Source organism: Pongo pygmaeus, chromosome 12 (assembly GCF_028885625.2).
Source record: "Pongo pygmaeus isolate AG05252 chromosome 12, NHGRI_mPonPyg2-v2.0_pri, whole genome shotgun sequence".
In the NCBI taxonomy this organism is placed as follows: Eukaryota; Metazoa; Chordata; class Mammalia; order Primates; family Hominidae; genus Pongo; species Pongo pygmaeus.
The window spans coordinates 78,927,976-78,946,931 of record NC_072385.2 but is presented as its reverse complement, the minus strand read 5'-3'; the positions used below and the strand labels follow the sequence as shown (position 1 = coordinate 78,946,931).

The 18,956-nt window shown below is 44.6% G+C and overlaps 1 protein-coding gene across 10 annotated transcripts in view; it reads left to right on the top strand.

The window, feature by feature from the left end:
* The window catches only part of SPTBN1 (spectrin beta, non-erythrocytic 1), a 212,620-nt gene that overhangs the window by 170,213 nt on the left and 23,451 nt on the right, over positions 1-18,956 (top strand). For all 10 annotated transcript variants that reach the window (XM_054476597.2, XM_063648736.1, XM_054476599.2 and 7 more), the window contains 10 exons: positions 850-1,003; positions 1,687-2,557; positions 2,646-2,783; positions 3,611-4,367; positions 5,313-5,515; positions 10,507-10,597; positions 15,789-15,935; positions 17,110-17,373; positions 18,014-18,238; positions 18,715-18,804. In XM_054476597.2, coding sequence (XP_054332572.1) covers positions 850-1,003; positions 1,687-2,557; positions 2,646-2,783; positions 3,611-4,367; positions 5,313-5,515; positions 10,507-10,597; positions 15,789-15,935; positions 17,110-17,373; positions 18,014-18,238; positions 18,715-18,804 — 2,940 coding nt within the window. The remainder of the gene's footprint in view (positions 1-849; positions 1,004-1,686; positions 2,558-2,645; positions 2,784-3,610; positions 4,368-5,312; positions 5,516-10,506; positions 10,598-15,788; positions 15,936-17,109; positions 17,374-18,013; positions 18,239-18,714; positions 18,805-18,956) is intronic.

Below are 18,956 nucleotides of genomic sequence, written 5' to 3'. Positions count from 1 at the left end.
CTCTCTTGACCTCTCAAAATAGAAATGTTCATAAAATGTAGCAGAGAGGGACTTTTCATTTTATAAATCATGATGCACGTTGTAACTCAGTTGGTCCAGAGACTTCCTCAGAAGTAAGAGTGAAGTAGAAATCTCATCTGGCAAGGATGTAGAATGAGGCCCCCAAATTTCGCTGGTTGATGGAAGAAACAGGAAAATATCAGTGGGTTCAAACTTAAATGCTAGAAGTTGCTTGGGGTCTACTAAGCAAGACAGCCACCTGACCCTGCTCTCCTTATTGGTTTAAAGATGTGGCTTGTAAGCTTTTCAAGTAGATTCTTTTCCCATTGATTGTGTAAGTACAGTAGAGGCATACCAATAAGCTCTTAACAGAGGAAAAACATTCACTTACAGGCTCAGCAACTTCTAAAAGATTTCCTTCAACTTTGAAGTGACCAAGTCTATCACCTTTATTTATTTTTGAGTACTTGTTGCAGCGGTTTCTTCTTGAAGCTCTAGTTTATATTTTGGAATCTTTCATACAGCACCCCCGCCCTCCCCCACTACCCCCACCCCCGCTGGCCCTCACCATCTTTTTCTTCTATTCTGCACTTTTTAGTGTAGATTTGACTTGCTTATTCCAAGTTTGGTGATGCTTAGTTTGTGATAGTTCTCCTGACTCAGGCCTTCAGGTTTGATTTGTTTTGTTCTGGTTTGTTGGCCATCATCTTCCCCTGAAGGTGTGGGGTCCATGGCAGACTAGAGGGAAGGCACAGCTTCATTGCTGGCTCTCTGCTTGTCCAAAGATGATGTGATGCTGAAGTCAAGGCTATAGTCACAGATGTCCTTTTGGTTGCTTCTTGTGCACAGGTGCTAGTATTGTCTCAAGACTATGGCAAACACTTACTTGGTGTGGAAGACCTGTTACAGAAGCACACCCTGGTTGAAGCAGACATTGGCATCCAGGCAGAGCGGGTGAGAGGTGTCAATGCCTCCGCCCAGAAGTTCGCAACAGATGGAGAAGGTAAGGATGGCCCATTCCAAGCATTACCTCCAGGTCACCAGAGATTCATATTTATAGAAACACAGTGGGGCTTTTGAAGTTACTGTGCCACTATATGTTCCTGGTGAGTTTGTCATGGGAGCATGAGATACAGTGGAGTGGCCTTCTGAACACTAACTCCATCTTGTTTTTCTGGAATTGATATGTCCTTTCCTTAAATACACAAATGCTGCCTTGCTTTGAGTGGCTTGGTGTTTGGCAGTGAGACTTTGCCATACCTCAGTCTCTCTGGCCATGCACCAACACCCTGATGTGGCTGTTCCAGCAGCTCCTGGCTTTCCCAGCTGGTTGCACATACCTCTCTTTGGAGGATGTTTAGAGTGATTTGGTTGTGCTTCGTATATTTCTAGAAACAATTATATGCAAGTGCCTTTTTCATATGATTCAAGTGCTTTCTTGCAGGAGGATGATCACTTTGTCTGCGGTTTGGCCAAAAAAAAAAATAATGTTTATCATTGCCCTCACTCCTGTTCTAGTCAAGTTATTAGAAGGTGCTCCATTGCCTTATCACATGGCCCTGCATTTAGATTTAGCAGTGAGCTGGTAATCATAAGAATATGGGGTGTAGCTTACTGCCTGCCAGTGAGCCTGCACCCATGCTGAGCTCCCTCACACAGCTACATTCCTTCCTTGATGTTAAACAGGTTACAAGCCCTGCGACCCCCAGGTGATCCGAGACCGCGTGGCCCACATGGAGTTCTGTTATCAAGAGCTTTGCCAGCTGGCGGCTGAGCGCAGGGCCCGTCTGGAAGAGTCCCGCCGCCTCTGGAAGTTCTTCTGGGAGATGGCAGAAGAGGAAGGCTGGATACGGGAGAAGGAGAAGATCCTGTCCTCGGACGATTACGGGAAAGACCTGACCAGCGTCATGCGCCTGCTCAGCAAGCACCGGGCGTTCGAGGACGAGATGAGCGGCCGCAGTGGCCACTTCGAACAGGCCATCAAGGAAGGCGAAGACATGATCACGGAGGAGCACTTCGGGTCGGAGAAGATCCGTGAGAGGATTATTTACATCCGGGAGCAGTGGGCCAACCTAGAGCAGCTCTCGGCCATTCGGAAGAAGCGCCTGGAGGAGGCCTCCCTGCTGCACCAGTTCCAGGCAGATGCTGATGACATTGACGCCTGGATGCTGGACATCCTCAAGATTGTCTCCAGCAGCGACGTGGGCCACGATGAGTATTCCACACAGTCTCTGGTCAAGAAACACAAGGACGTGGCGGAAGAGATCGCCAATTACAGGCCCACCCTTGACACGCTGCACGAGCAAGCCAGCGCCCTCCCCCAGGAGCATGCCGAGTCTCCAGACGTGAGGGGCAGGCTGTCAGGCATCGAGGAGCGGTATAAGGAGGTGGCAGAGCTGACGCGGCTGAGGAAGCAGGCACTCCAGGACACTCTGGCCCTGTACAAGATGTTCAGCGAGGCTGATGCCTGTGAGCTCTGGATCGACGAGAAGGAGCAGTGGCTCAACAACATGCAGATCCCAGAGAAGCTGGAGGATCTGGAGGTCATCCAGCACAGGTGAGCGGGGCGTTGGCCAGCCACTGGCCTGTTCCTTGTGACCACCAGTGGCCCAGGAGGTGACCACCCTGTCAAATTGCCGTTTCAGATTTGAGAGCCTAGAACCAGAAATGAACAACCAGGCTTCCCGGGTCGCAGTGGTGAACCAGATTGCACGCCAGCTGATGCACAGCGGCCACCCAAGTGAGAAAGAAATCAAAGCCCAGCAGGACAAACTCAACACGAGGTGAGCACGCGGCCAGCAGCGTGCCAGCCTCCCGCGTGTGGGGCTGGGAAGGGTGAGGTCACTCATCGAACTTTGCTGTTGGGAATTTCCCACATGGGGTCATTGACACTGCAACACTGATGTCATGGCATTGGCACCTGCCTTTTGACATGTCCTGGTTTTGTAAGAAGTGTCTCTGAGGGCAACATCATTGGTTGCAGGAGGATTATCTGAGCCAGCCCAGCATCTGCCCCTCTCCACACCAAAGTTAGGGCCTTGGTGTGACCTGTGTCCAGTGTAGAAGGTATTAATATGACACCTGTGCTATCCATTTTATAGTAACTTCAGGAACAGGACTCTAGTATGTTTAACACTTAATTTGCCAATGAAAGTCCTGATTGTCAGGGCAGACCTTTGTTCCAGTCTTATCTTTCTGTTGAGTAAACATGTTTGAGTAGGTTGTGGCAGCTGGCCCCAGTTTTGAAGGTTACCATCAGTCTTAGATTTGGAAAACGTTCATTAGGTAGAGTTCAGAGATGTGTAAAACGTGTGTTGCAGACATGAATTAATTGACTCTGGGAATGGATGTGTTGTAATTGCTCACATTGGAGCTCTGTAACACATTCCTCTTCGTGACAGGCTTTTTCCAGATTACATTGCATCCCTGAGCTATTTCCATTATATTTGGTGTTCACAGTTTGAGTGAGATGATTTTCCAAAAAAGCATGTAGTCAAATCACAGATGGAGAAAACAGATAAGCAGCATTAACCCGTCACTGTTCCTTTTGCAATCCAGCCGTGGTCAGTCTTCCCTTTTTCACACTCCCTGTCTGCCCCTGCACTCACAGGTGGAGCCAGTTCAGAGAACTGGTTGACAGGAAGAAGGATGCCCTCCTGTCTGCCCTGAGCATCCAGAACTACCACCTCGAGTGCAACGAAACCAAATCCTGGATTCGGGAAAAGACCAAGGTCATCGAGTCCACCCAGGACCTGGGCAATGACCTGGCTGGTGTCATGGCCCTGCAGCGCAAGCTGACCGGCATGGAGCGGGACTTGGTGGCCATTGAGGCAAAGCTGAGTGACCTGCAGAAGGAGGCGGAGAAGCTGGAGTCCGAGCACCCTGACCAGGCCCAGGCCATCCTGTCTCGGCTGGCCGAGATCAGCGACGTGTGGGAGGAGATGAAGACCACCCTGAAAAACCGAGAGGCCTCCCTGGGAGAGGCCAGCAAGCTGCAGCAGTTCCTACGGGACTTGGACGACTTCCAGTCCTGGCTCTCTAGGACCCAGACGGCGATCGCCTCGGAAGACATGCCGAACACCCTGACCGAGGCTGAGAAGCTGCTCACGCAGCACGAGAACATCAAGAACGAGATCGACAACTACGAGGAGGACTACCAGAAGATGAGGGACATGGGCGAGATGGTCACCCAGGGGCAGACCGATGCCCAGTACATGTTTCTGCGGCAGCGACTGCAGGCCCTGGACACTGGATGGAACGAGCTCCACAAGATGTGGGAGAACAGACAAAATCTCCTATCCCAGTCACATGCCTACCAGCAGTTCCTCAGAGACACGAAGCAAGCCGAAGCCTTTCTTAACAACCAGGTAAGGTTTGTTCCTGCCTTTGCTTCCTTTCCGTGAAAGCAGCCCTGGCTGCCTTTTGAAATGTTTTGGCTGGGGCAGCTGGTTTAAACCACACCTGTATGGAATTATATGGATAATTTAGAGACTGATTTTTTTTTCCCCATACTCTTAAGGCGTTGAAATCCATCACATTGTAGGAGACAGGAATTGAAGGTTGCCATAGGAGCTGCTTTGCCTTACAAAGTACTGTTTGATTTCAGCTGCCATTGAGGATCTCTTATGTGTTCATAGTATGTCTTCATAATTGAGGTATTGATCCACTTTAAAAGATACAGTGAGGGCCAGGCATGATGACTCACTCCTGTAATCCCAGCTCTTGGGGAGGCTGGGACAGGAGAATCACTTGAGCCCAGGAGGTCAAGGGTGAAGTGAGCCGTGATCGTGCCACTGCACTCCAGCCTGGGTGGCAGGGTGAGACCCTGTCTCTTAAAAAAAAAAAGTACAGTGAGGATTTTTTTTTCTTGAGACCAGTCTGTCTGCTTGCTCTAGAAGGGTCAGGGACTTCACCTGAGGACACAAGGCAGAGATTAGAGAAATAAAAACAGCTGAGGATAGTCACCAACTTCAGGGCTGTTACTGTCTCAAAGAGAGAGTATGAAGGGTACGTTGCTGTTGCCTTGATAGGCACGTGAGAGGACCCTTGAGGCTGATACACAAAGCTTTGGTTCCTTTCCTCACTCACTTTGGAAAAAAAAAATTTAGAGCATTTAACCCCTGAGGGAAATTCGGTCAGTTACAGTGTCCCACTGGGTTTTTTTCCTCCTAACTTTTAATTTGATGTGATTTAATTATTTCATGTAAGTGTAATGAAGAAAGTGTTGTGAAGTATGTTGCATGGAAATGTAGAATACAGGAAAATGAGATCCTTCATTGATCTGCTATGATTTGTTCCTCTTTTTAAATAAGGAGTATGTTCTGGCTCACACTGAAATGCCTACCACCTTGGAAGGAGCTGAAGCAGCAATTAAAAAGCAAGAGGACTTCATGACCACCATGGACGCCAATGAGGAGAAGATCAACGCTGTGGTGGAGACTGGCCGGAGGCTGGTGAGCGATGGGAACATCAACTCAGATCGCATCCAGGAGAAGGTGGACTCTATTGATGACAGGTACAGTTTCCTGAGGTTCTTAAGGGAGCCTTGCACCTTGGGGCTCTCAAACTTCTGAATCATTGGCCAGAAGCCCTTGGGAGTTTGGGTATAAATTTCCCAGTGGGCAGAATATGGGCGCCCAGCAGAATTTCATCTACCCATACAGAAAATTAGTGAGCTATGCATGACTGCCTGAGAATGTGGGTCTGTTGAGAAATGTACAAGTGTCCACAAAAGGAAAGAAAGCCTGAGAAGCCAAGCTAATTCTTAACCAAGGACCTGTAAGAGCCGCAGTGCTGCATAGCGATCGGGTATAAGCCACGCCCTTTGAGGATTGACACACGCTTGTGTCACCTGATAGGACCCCTGGCGCCGGGTATTCCCAGCCAAGCCCATGTTCCCCTTCATCCATGAGAAAGAAGCCTGTCAGGAGAATGGGAAGGGAGGGTGAAGCTTGCTTATTCTGAGTACCTGGCAAAGCCACAAAGGAATATTACCTGGACTTTTTTAGAAAATTGGCTTGGATAGTGCTGTAATAGGATCTTTTTCATGATGAGAGGTAAATAAGAGCAAAGGTTATTTTCCTCTTCTGCCAGGGCATCTCCAGGATTGGATACACTTTCTTCATTTCTTGTGTAAAATTATTTTTTTATTTACGTGTGTGTGTGTGTGTGTGTGTGTGTGTGTGTGTGTGTGTCTGTCTGTCTGTCTGTCTGTCTGTCTGTCTGTCTGAAAGATTTCCTCCCTGGCTGGAGGCCAGTGGACTCCGTTTGACCCTAACTCTTTGACTTACTCCTTACTCTTCCTTACTCTTGCCTTGCCCCGGTTACTTAAGTTGGAGGTTGGGGCAGATCGGGGTTGGATGCACTAGCACAGGCCAGTCTGGGCCAGCCACTGGATCAATCACTATAGCCCCTGTTCCAGTTTGGGTTGAATTTAAGGGCTTGCTGTGAGACTGATGTTATCAAAAAACAAGCCCTTCCTTTCTGCCTCTCTTCTGGCCTTCAAGTGTGTTGGAAAGGAAGAATATTCCTTTGCTTACCACATCTGAGAGGGTTTCCTGGGACCCCTGGTCAGGTTGACTTAAAATAAGATGGGTGGAGAGGGGATTACTCTGTTTCCAATAAAGATTGAGCTCCTGTCTTTATACCACTTCCAATCTTTTTTTCTGAGCTGATTCCCAGGCTGAACCATAAGTTCTAGGGTGGTATTGTGGAATAGAGAATAACTTATATTAATTATAATTTTGTATCTGTTGCTTTTAAAACAGCTGCAAAAAAGAAAAATAAATCCACCAAGTCCTCCTTAAATGAGCATGAGAAACAGCAATTGGGCAAAGCATTCTTAACCTAGGGAAAAAGAATTTCCTTTTTTTGTAATATTAACTCTGAGTATTTTGTAAATAAGATATGCTATGTACTTCCATGTTAGATGCACACAGCTGGTTTCCTGCATGCGGGCTTGGCTGTTAGGGATGTGTGCATTCAGGCAGGCATGCACCTGCCTTGCTGCTTCCTCGGTTTCTTTTTATGTCCCCAGTGCTGCAACTGCACAAAGCTATTGGAAGCAGATGATGCTGTCAAGACTCCTGGATATGATAAAACATTTCAGCAGCAGCAGCCCTCAGTTGTGGCTTAACCTTCCTTTTGCCCTTGACCAAAAGCCTGTGCTACTGGTGTTCCAGAGCTTCCTTAGGATGCCTCAGTTTTAAAAATGAAACATAAAGATAACCCTGTACTATCAATAAGCATAATAAAGATGGAAGGAGGGAGCTTCCCGATGACCTGCCATCAGGAGAACTACATTTTCTTATTTTTCTCCATTGATGTTAACTTAATTCTGATTTCACTTTAATATCCCCAGAGTCCCACAGAACTGAAACTGACTCTAGAGGGTACTTGTCTGTTATGAAAACACACACATCTGTGAGTTCCAGGTGTTGTAGGAGCACAAACTAAGTAAACATCTAAACCTTCAGATCTAATCCCCGCTCCTCGAAACATCCTGACACGGTGGTGAAGCGATTCTCCTAGAATGTAAAGTCATCATAATGTGCTTACGTTCAGGAAGTCTCCTGAGTTGTTGAAAGGAAAGAGTACCAGAACAAAGACACTGACTCTAACAGATGTGGGTGGGGCATGAGTGGCCTTCAAAGTGCCTGTGAGGGGGAAGAGACTGTCCTCAGCCTGCCCCAGGGGATGTGAACAGGGAGGGAGGGAGCTCCTGGCCAAAAGGGAAATTCCAGCCACAGCACAGTTCATGGGGAGCAAGGAACAGTATCCAGCTTCGTAAAGCAAGACCCTGTCTCACACTGGAAAACAGGCTCAGAAGTTACCCAGCTGTTTCACTCAGGCACCTGGGGTTCTTGACTATTCACAGAAACCAGAACACCCACATCTGCTTCATGTGATGAGGGAGCTTTTTTGAGTCTTATTACAGGGAGAGAAAGTGAGAGATGGAAAAGCACTCTTAAGACTGTGGAAACTACAGCCTAGTTTTAGAAGGTCCTTCTCAGGCCCTTCCCTGTAATTGAATCCGTGATCCAACGTGGAGAGAATTTCCTGAGTTTCACTTCCCACGAATGATGTCCGTTGCATTAGTAAACCATTAAGCCACACTCACTTCCTTTAAGTGTTTTCTGAGTCAGCGGCAGTCCCAGATGCCTGCGCGGCTGTGTTTCACATCACACAAAGGCCGTTGTCACACCTGCGCATAGATCGGTGTCATTTGGACATGTGACTCTAAATCCTTGCCTCCTTCTTTCCATCTTGATGGTCCCACTATAAGAGAAAGGCTGCTTGGGCAGGTATCTGCCGGGCATGCATGAGAGTTGATTATATAAGAGATACATTCAGGATTCTGTCTGGTCATATTTCTCCCTTAATGAATCTTTCCAGTGTTTGAAGTTGCTTTCATTTCTGTTATTTCCGTGAGAGGCAAGGATGTGTGTCCTGTTGTTAATTTCCAGTATCTGGGATTCTTCCCTGCCACTGTAGGACTTCAATGAGATGCCATGCCAAAGGGAATGGAATCCTTTATCCCTTTGACTACCGACAGGACTCCTGCATTTGTCACTAACTCCAACTCATATTACCTCCTTTCTAAAGATTTGCGTTCTTGAACTCCCCTAGAAATAGAACTGGAATTTGAGGGAAGGGAATTTCCTTTTGACATTCCTAACCCATCCACATTCTTAGATGACTAATTCTTTTTAGCCCAATTCACTAACAATCTTTTATTTTTTTTAATTTAATTTTGGTTTCTGATGATAGATGGCAATGACATAAAATGTCTCTGGCCTTTATTATTTTTTGTTGTTATAAAAGCAGTAAATGTCTGACATTTTCAAGGAGAGAACTACTGCCCTTAATCCCATCTGTAGCATATGCCATTTAAGTGTTTGCTTTCTAACCCATGCCTTGGAGTTTTATATCATTTAATATGTATAAACTCTTTTCATTTAGCATTATAGTATAACTATTTTTCTACGTTTGCATTTTGCCTATGTGGGATAAGCATATTAAGATCCCTTTTCCTGATGCTATGGAACTCCCTTCAACTTAAAAAAATTAAAAAGGCATTATTTGTATCTAACATATGCCTAATAATATTTTTATTTACAATAATTGTGTGTAATACTGTAGTTTACATAATATAAATTATGTGTGATGTTATAACATGTAAATATGTGTAATTTCTACTGTTCTGTAGCCACTGGTACCTGCAGGAGCTATAGGGGCAGAGGGCTTTTCCCTTTGATTCTCCAGGCAGACAACGGCTATGACACTGCATTGTCAGCAGCCACTGAGGGCCCGCATGGTGCATGCATCTCGACTCTAAGATCTTTCTTTCTCCTGGGGAAGTTTCTTCAGATACCAGTCAGCAGCACGTGTTCACCAAGCTGCTCTTACTCAGCGTGGTGGAGAATCCAAGGCTGTGTGTTCTTCCTCATCCCTGCCTCAGGGTTTGGTGGATAGAGGAGAGACCTTGTGCAGGCACAGGCAGTGAGAAATTGCTCTAAGAATCAGAATGAAAACCCAGCTCTCCTCGGTTGCACTCTGCCTTTATCCATCTTAATACCCTGAATATAGACTGGCTTTCTTGTTTAGGCAACTCAGGAATATCAAGGAAGTGTATGTGTGGCAGTGCTTTTGAATCCTCAGTGGGTCCTCCCCTATTGGAAATGAAGCTCTCTGCTATTGTAGTGGAGCCACTGGAAGGCAATCCTTTGCTAGGCATTCACGCTGCTATTTCTCAGTTTCCAGTCTCTAAGCCACTGGGTGCATGAAGGAAGTTTGCCAAAGAGTGCTGGCACCTTCACAGCAGATGGGGAAGGAGCCAAGTAGGGAGCGAGCACCCCCTTTGCCTTAGCATTTACCAAATTCAGCAGCTCTTTCCACTTCTTACAAGTTATTGATTTAAGGTTTTGTGTTTTAACTTCTTTGAGCTTTAATTACCCTTATCAATTGATTAAAAGTGGGATTGAGTTAGTATATAGTCTTATAGGTCTAAAAATTTTTATTCCTTTTTGTTTTATTTTTGGTGAGTTTTTTTCAACGTGAGAAACTGTCTTTCAGGAAACATTTGTTTAAAGCCAGTTACGTGATTATATATATTTTCTTAGCCTTGTATGTGTCACCCAGTTATGAGCTTCTTGAAAATAAGTTTCCACTTCTCCCCTGGTGCCTAAAATAAGGACTTGTACAAAGCGTGTGCTCATATTTTTTTCTTAACACCAGATTAGGAAGCACCAAATTTGTATAGATCATTTGACAGTATGTTCGGCCTGTTGTGTAGTTTGGGCAGATGTTTGGGTCTCTCTGGGACCATGGCTTACTCCTTTGGAGGATGCTAAAATCTCTTTATCTTGTCTCCTTCACATTATTGAGAACTGCAAGCAAACTCTTTTTAGCATAGTTAGAAATTCAGGAAATAAATTGATTTGTATTCTGTATTTCAAGATTCTCTACTTCCTTTTTTAAAAATTATTTTTGTTACCATTCTAATAGACATAGGAAGAATCGTGAGACAGCCAGTGAACTTTTGATGAGGTTGAAGGACAACAGGGATCTACAGAAATTCCTGCAAGATTGTCAAGAGGTATGTTATTCTTTAATCCCTCTATTCCTGGGTTCCAGTAATAGCAATTGCCAACCAGCATTTAGCACAAGAGCCTTTTTGAATTATAAAATTAATGAAACCAGAAATCCATAGCACCCATTTGACTCGCAGGCAGGGATATGTGGCACTTCATCGGTTTTCCAGCCTACAAGCTACAGCTTAATTAGATCATTATAATCTAGACTATTATATTAATAGTATAGTACTGCCCTGTTCATTACAGTAGACACCAGCTACAGTGTCTTTATGGTTGGTTGGCTATTTCATTTTAAGTTAACTACAATTACATAAAACTAAGAGTGTAGTTCTTCCATCACTAGCTGTATTTTAAGTGCTCAGTAGCCAACTTTGACTAATGGCTACCATGTTGAACAACACAGATATAGAACATTTCTGTCGTCAAAGGAAGTTCTGTTGGATATTGATGTCCTAGAATATTGTGCAACCTAGAAGTATTTAGTGTCATGCTTTCACTCTTTAAAGCAATGTGCATTTCAATGATATGGAAGGAAAGAACTAAAGGGAACTGAAACTGGCTACCAAGTAAGAAGCAGAGATTTTCAAAATACAAATTAGTTTCTTATTCACTTAAGACCTTCATCTGTCCATCTTTCAAGCTCTTCCCATGTGTATCTAACATGCAAAGAGCGATAATGCTGATTCCAAACACCAAGTTTTAATGTGGTATTAATCTGATGATCATTGTACTATTTCATGCTCTTCTGATACATGCAGAAACTTTGAAAACTAAAGTTGGCCAGAAAAAAGTAGTTTCTCTGCACACTAGTTGGAAAATAGCATCTAGCTTATTTCACATGTGAGTTCGTGAGCACACCATATTTCTCTGTCTGCCAGAGAACAACAGACTCAGCCCTCTCTGGTTTATTAAAATAAAAATGCTCAGGCAAGAATGGGGTGAGGAATATCCACACAAAGCTGCAGGAACTTTGATGGGGCTAAGAGTATGGGGGTAGAATCAGGTCATACACTGAGAATACAACTCCAGTCATCACAGACACCCTGCATGCAAACGTGTGACTGTGCATTTAAAGAAATACAGCTCCAATGACAGCTGCGTTAGATCACGTATGACAGAAGCAATCCTTTGCATCCGTTAAACTGCTGTCTTACTGTGAATCTTGCAATATGCTCTTGCAGCAAGACCTTAAGAAGGAAAGCCCCTAAACTATGAAGCTTAGGGTCTGTCAGCTTTAAGCACCACATTGATGAATCTAGGTCTCTGGGGGATTTGCCCGGAGCCAGACAGGCTGAAGACAGGAGTGCCTCTTGTAAGTGACACGCAAGCATTAGTAACCCATTTGAATAGGATACTCACTTACAGAGGCATTCATGTCCCAAGACAGGGCATAGAAGAGAGTAATGGGATCTAAAGTTAGCTATGTGGAGTTGCCTAGTGTGCTGCAGTAATACCAGTTGCCATTTTTCACTGGAGGGAGTAAAGGGGATGAAGAGGTGTTTGTAGCTTGGGCTGTGCCTTCCACAGATTGGTAGTCCCTGTTTCACCTTGAGAAACCATCGGTGACTCCCTGTAACCTCAGTCCATATTCCTGGGGATAGGGGGATCAATGGGATCCCACACTCTTGCTTTTAAAGGGCAAGTTAATAAGATGAAATTCATTTACCTAACCATGGTAAAGCTCAGTTTAAATCTAAGAAAAAGAAGACCAGGGTGTGAGCACATGAGTGGCCAGGGGAACCCTTGAGAGAAACTCATTTGTATTTGAAATTTCCAGTCTCTTATTTTCCACTGACATACGTAGATTTCATAAGTAGACATCTATGGGAAAAGTAAGTAGATAAAGTTATAGTTCTTCCCGATGGAATCACAGGAAATGATCAGTCTTAATAGGTCTTTAGATCTTTGTTTCCACTTGCTCTAAATTAGCATCCCTGGTTATGAGGAGTTCTCTCCTCCACACACACCTTGGCTGAGTTCCAGTGATTATGAGGCATGCCCAGGGGCTCTGTCTTCTGTGACTTCTCCTCAAAGAACACAGGAAAGTTTGGGTGGAGCTTTTTATGTCCAGGAGATGATTTGCAGATCTCCATGTGACTGCTCTGCGAACTCATCCTGGTTTATCCTGTCTTCCCTTGTCCTGCCTGTCTCTCCTTGAGCCACATTAGAAGTTAGTACAGCCATAGTGTCTGTGGGAGGTGTCGGGTGTCCCACACCAGCATGTATAGTCTCTGCATGGTTGGTGGAATTTAGGTCAAGCTTGGGGGCTCTAAAACACTTGGTATAGTACTATAATCAAAAGGGTGATACACTCGTTGGCTACAAACTTTTCCATCATTCAGCCTTATTAAAATACACCCCTTTTAAGCCAGAATCTTTTGAGAATGGCGTTTGTGTGTGGACCAGCCCTACATTTGATAATCTACCTGTCATTCTGGTAGATATTTACGGAGCACTCAGAGGTCAAATTTAATACTATTACAGGATGTTGGTATTGTTCAAGGTATGGGGAATCCAGGGGTTTGTCTTTTTGTTCAGCTTCCTTCCTTGTTGGGTGCCTTGGTTAGAGAAGGTGTGGATTGTAAGATCCGCCCCGTTACCATCCCCGTAAACACCGCCTAGATGAGGACAACTATTGTACCAGCAATACAATCTGCTGGCATATACAGTATGCTGGAATGAGCAGGGACCCTCCTATTCCCAGTTACAGTGGAAAGATAGAGACCATCATCATCTTTGTAGTGGTTTGGTTTGGTTTGGTTTGGTTTGGTTTGGTTTGGTTTGTTTGAGACAGAGTCTTGCTCTGTTGCCCAGGCTGGAGTACAGTGGTGGGATCTCGGCTCACTACAGCCCCCACCTCCCGGGTTCAAGCAAGTCTCCTACCTCAGCCTTCCAAATAGCTGGGATTCCAGGCATGCGCCACCACACCCAGCTAGTTTTTGTATTTTTAGTAGAGACGAGGTTTCACCCTGTTGGCCAGGCTGGTCTTGAACTCCTGGCCTCAAGTGACCCACCCGCCTTGGCCTCCCAAAGTGCTGGGATTACAGGTGTGGGCCACCACGCCTGGCCTGTAGTGTTATTTTAATGTGATGTCCTGAAAAATGAATGAATGATTTTAAAGGTATTCCTTTTGTGTTGTGTGTCCTCACACTACACCACCTATTTTCTGGAACTGATTTTTATTTTTCCAGGAAGGCATTATATCTACATGTGTCTGGTACAGGGATGTGAGTTAGTCCTTTACTGTTAGCTTAATTCAACAATCAAAGCATTTTTTCCTTATCTTTTTCCAGTCTGCACAGTGTTCTTTTCTGCAGAGAATGAGTAAATTCTTAAATGACCTTTGTAAATGCCCACAAATAATAACTGTAGCTTTGGTTGCAGAATGCTGATGAACTAGCAAGTTCCATAGATCCATTTCATTGTGCTGTATTGCATGATGCTTTATCTGTAGGATGATGTGTTCAGCAAAGAGCAGATTTGTTTATAAGCCTCTGATTTTTATGTAGCGCTGTCTCTCTCTCTTTTTAATCTCTTGGGTAGGTGGTTATGAATAGTGAAAATATGTGAATGTCCTTGGCACTTTGAATCAATAAATGCCTTCTGTTTTGTGTGTATGTACAGAATACTGGAAAAAATTTTGTCATTAAGTTTTACTTTAACTTGTTTTCCCCTAAGATTGAATGGCCATAGTCTTTCAGATTTTAGCTGCCCAGGTAACTGGAACATAGATAATTATTTCCAAGTAGGAAGTGCATGCCTTTATTGTGTAATAGATCCGTGGTCTTTGATGACAAAGGGCTTTATGAGATTTACTAGTTTTTCCCTCAACAAAGAGTGACATCAAAAATCTCACTACCTTTTGCTTTTAACCCCCTCCTGCCCCTGCCCCCTGCCCCATTCCCTGCGTGGTGAATAGCCTGAGAAAGATAGGGACAGTGCCCAAGAGTTCACCCGCTTTCAGAGCCAGGGGGCTCCTGTGACCCACGTCACTCTCCTTGACATCATTTCCAAAAAACAAATCTCGGGGAGCCTTGCCTGGCAGCAGCCCACAGCGGGAGTGGAAGGGCCTTGGAAATGTTAATTCTGTAAGTACTTCTACTGGTTTTATGTGTCACTTCTAGATCTTTGTTGGTAGAACCATGAAGGATTTAAGGTGCCAGTTTGTTGTGACAATAACTGGTGTAAAAGTGGGCTTCTCACGGTCACTCAGGAGAAGGGACATGGTCCCTTCAGTTGGTTGCTTCTGATTCCGGGCTGGCTCTGCATTCTTTTATGTATCTTCAGCCTGGGCAAACAAAAAGCTCTTCCTAGGTTAGCAAAGCAAATGGGGTGGGAATCAGGACTCCGGCATGGCCCTTACAGGCAGGCAGTAATGAGCCAGGGCCGATTCGGGATGGAAGCCAGCAAAAGTGGGTCTGGGCCTGGCGTTTGGCTGACCCTGGTAAGAGAGCTCCTTTCTCAGGTCTGTCAGCGGCCGGCAGCCTTTGTGTGGCTCTCCAGAGTTCAGATCCAAGCAGACATGTTGGGTCTCAAAATCAAGTCCTGTGAAGTGTTCTTGGTGTGAATGAAAGGTTCTTTAGAGAACTAGAGGCTATAGAAAAAGAGGTGAAGGTGACTCAAACTTGAAGGAAACATTGAAAGGGCATCATTGTTGCCTTAGCCCTACAGTGAGCAAGTTATTTATGCCTTTTTGCATTCCCTTCAATGCTCCCACAAAAAGGGGGAGGTAATAAATAAGTAGTTTTTTTTTTTTTTTTTTTTAATAAAAAGAACTAAGAGAGTAATAAGGATTGCCAAATGGAGTAAAAGTCAATCATGATTAACATGGTATAGCTGACACAGGTATTTGGAAGAGAAAAAGAGTCGTGTCTTGGACTGGTTAGGGCAGAATTACGGGCCTTTTGTGGGGAAAGCCAGTTATGAGTGCCAAACAGTTTGAAAACTGGCTTATAGAGCTTTTGTACTTCTGGAATGAATGTTAGATATAGTTTGGAGCAGAGCTGAGGTACAAGCTCCATCTAATGGACACCTGTCATGATGGGTCAGAGTTGTGAAGTTAAATATTTGGTTGTCTGTCACCATGAAAACGTGTGTAGTATGCATAATATGACATAAACACAACCCTTTCCAGGTGGAAAAAAGGCTGATGTCTAGGATCACAATCTCTGAATCCTTCTGATCTTTCCCTAGCTGTCTCTCTGGATCAATGAGAAGATGCTCACAGCCCAGGACATGTCTTACGATGAAGCCAGAAATCTGCACAGTAAATGGTTGAAGCATCAAGCATTTATGGCAGAACTTGCATCCAACAAAGAATGGCTTGACAAAATCGAGAAGGTGAGTTAAAACATTTGATGTGGCCATGGTGAGAAAACAAACAGGGTAGTAATAAACTCCTTTTTATTTAGCACGTTTTGCAGCACATCTGATCTTATCTGTACATTTGCGTAAGTTACACAGCCAGTAATAGCTCCCTTTGCACGTACCGGTTCCTGACTTCAACCCATCAAAAGGGAAAAAGCAGAAACTCAACCAGATAGTAGAAAATGCTTGATTTATCTTAGAACGAATACTAGGCACTTAGTTTCTGTTGTGCCTCTCGTCTGCTGTTGCTGATGGAATGTGAGCTCTCATGCAGGGATTCCACTATCTTGATCATGTTATTTGTGTTGCACTGTGACAGATTGCACATAATTTTAAATATATACATATTTTTTAAAATTGCTTTTTTCTATGAGACTACTGTATACCAGGTGCTATAATAATTATTATGATGTGTTATTCTGGCACAGAGAGATTCTGGGCAGCATAACTGAAGATGAATGTGGAGTTTCCCACCCCTCCCTTCTCTCCTTTTAGACTTTTCATAGTGTTTCAGATTCTTCATGGTTAAAATAATGTATTGGCAGGGCACGGTGGCTCATGCCTGTAATCCCAGCACTTTGGGAGGCCAAGGCGGATGGATCACTTGAGGCCAGGAGTTTCAGACCAGCTTGGCCAACATGGTGAAACCCCATCTCTATGAAGCATACAAAAATAGCCAGGCCTGGTGGTGTGTACCTGTAATCACAGCTATTGGGGAGGCTGAGGCATGAGCCCAGGAGGCAGAGGTTGCAGTGAGCTGAGATAGCGCCACTGTACTTCAGCCTGGGTGATAGAACGAGACCCTGTCTCAATATAATAACAATAATAATAATAATAATAATGTGTTGTATATCATCTTTGGTCATGGAGTGGAGGAGATGAAGTCAGGTTATTAGCATTCAGTATTCCATTGCCCCAGTTGAAACTATTTCAGCATGTAACATTTATTGCTTAATTCCCATGAAACCCATGTAATGTACACAACCTAGGTCAGTCGATTTTATTGAGCAGTAACTTCATGTGTAAAGACTGTGTGTATTGAATGAATGGGTAAATCACAGATCAAATGTCCTAGGTTTGTTTTTCACAGTGACATTTTTTCTGTAGCAAACTGTTTATTTACAACCATGTTGGTTTTGTTTTCCAGGAAGGAATGCAGCTCATTTCAGAAAAGCCTGAGACGGAAGCTGTGGTGAAGGAGAAACTCACTGGTTTACATAAAATGTGGGAAGTCCTTGAATCCACTACTCAGACAAAGGCCCAGCGGCTCTTTGATGCAAACAAGGCCGAACTTTTCACCCAGAGCTGTGCAGATCTAGACAAATGGCTGCATGGCCTGGAGAGTCAGATTCAGTCTGATGACTATGGCAAAGACCTGACCAGTGTCAATATCCTGCTGAAAAAGCAACAGGCAAGTGGACAAGCCATCATGGACGTGAATGTATTTGTGTTTTACAGCCATAGTCCTTAGAGTCTTTTCTCACCCACTGCGTTATCAGGAGTCCACCTTCCATGGGAAGGCATTTTTAACCCAGAAGAGTACTTGCTCTAACAGCATCATAGAACATTTCCAGAATAGAAAGACACTTGTCCAGACTAGAAAGACACAGTATTAGGAGTATTGGGTGTTGGCTGTCTGTGTATGGGATTGAAAATTTTCTTAGTTAATGGGTATTATCACCGTTTAACAGTTAAATAAATATTCATCTCGTTCAATTCTGCATTTTACACGAAAGAAATATTCACATATTGTTGTTTAACATCTTAATTTGTGACAGTTATCTGAGTTGTTCAAGGCACTTTATAGATAATAAAAATAACTGTTTATATTACATCATCATAGAGGGCTTTAAGGGCAAATGAATTTACCTCAGATTTACTTGAAAACAGTTCCATTGATGTTGAAAAGCAAGTCAGTGGCAAAATGTTCGAGTGGCTCCCATGGCTGGCTTTGCAGTGTGGCCAAGTCCCAGGCCCAGCAGTTCTGCTTAGAGCCAGTCACTGCAAAAGATGGTCTGTGCTGAGCGCTGAGGCTGCTTTTCTGCCCTCAGATGCTGGAGAATCAGATGGAAGTGCGGAAGAAGGAGATCGAAGAGCTCCAAAGCCAAGCCCAGGCCCTGAGTCAGGAAGGGAAGAGCACCGACGAGGTGGACAGCAAGCGCCTCACTGTGCAGACCAAGTTCATGGAGTTGCTGGAGCCCTTGAACGAGAGGAAGCATAACCTGCTGGCCTCCAAAGAGATCCATCAGTTCAACAGGGATGTGGAGGACGAGATCGTGAGTCGACCCCTGCTGCACACATGGCTTTTCCATGAGTCCCCTTGCCTGTGCTAAAGCCCACATTCTCACTTCTCAGTCAACCTCACCTTGGGCCACGTTGGCAAGCTGAGCTGCCAAAGTCCACGCTCTGGATGGTCTAAAGTTTCTTTCCTTTTTCACCCTAAATGCAACTCCATTGCTCCTCTCATGTTATCTAGGGATACTCTAGGATTTTAATGGCCCTAAAACAGACTTTTTAAAAGTAATGAGGACTCACAGTGAGTTTGACCTTGAGGATGAGGTAAAGTTGGAAAGACTCTCCCTAGCCCTGTCTCGGAGAACAAGGGTGTGCTTCCCCAGACAGCCCTCCCGAGGGGGCTGAGCACTCTCTGAAGCTCACCCTTGCTGTCCCTCACTGCCCCTCACTGCTCTTGTTTGTGTCGTATATTTGTTCCTCTGAGTGGATCTGACCACTTATTTACAATTCTTCCCAGTTGTGGGTTGGAGAGAGGATGCCTTTGGCAACTTCCACGGATCATGGCCACAACCTCCAGACTGTGCAGCTGTTAATAAAGAAAAATCAGGTAAGTCTTTCTGCTCGAGCTAGTTCTGTCTGATAAATAATTGCTCTAAATTATGAGACTGAGAATGGCAGAGAGCTTTGAAGCCTTGCGATTTCTTTTTGGCCCTAACAGCTTGACATAAGCAGCAGACGGCTGCCATTTAGCAAGCCTTT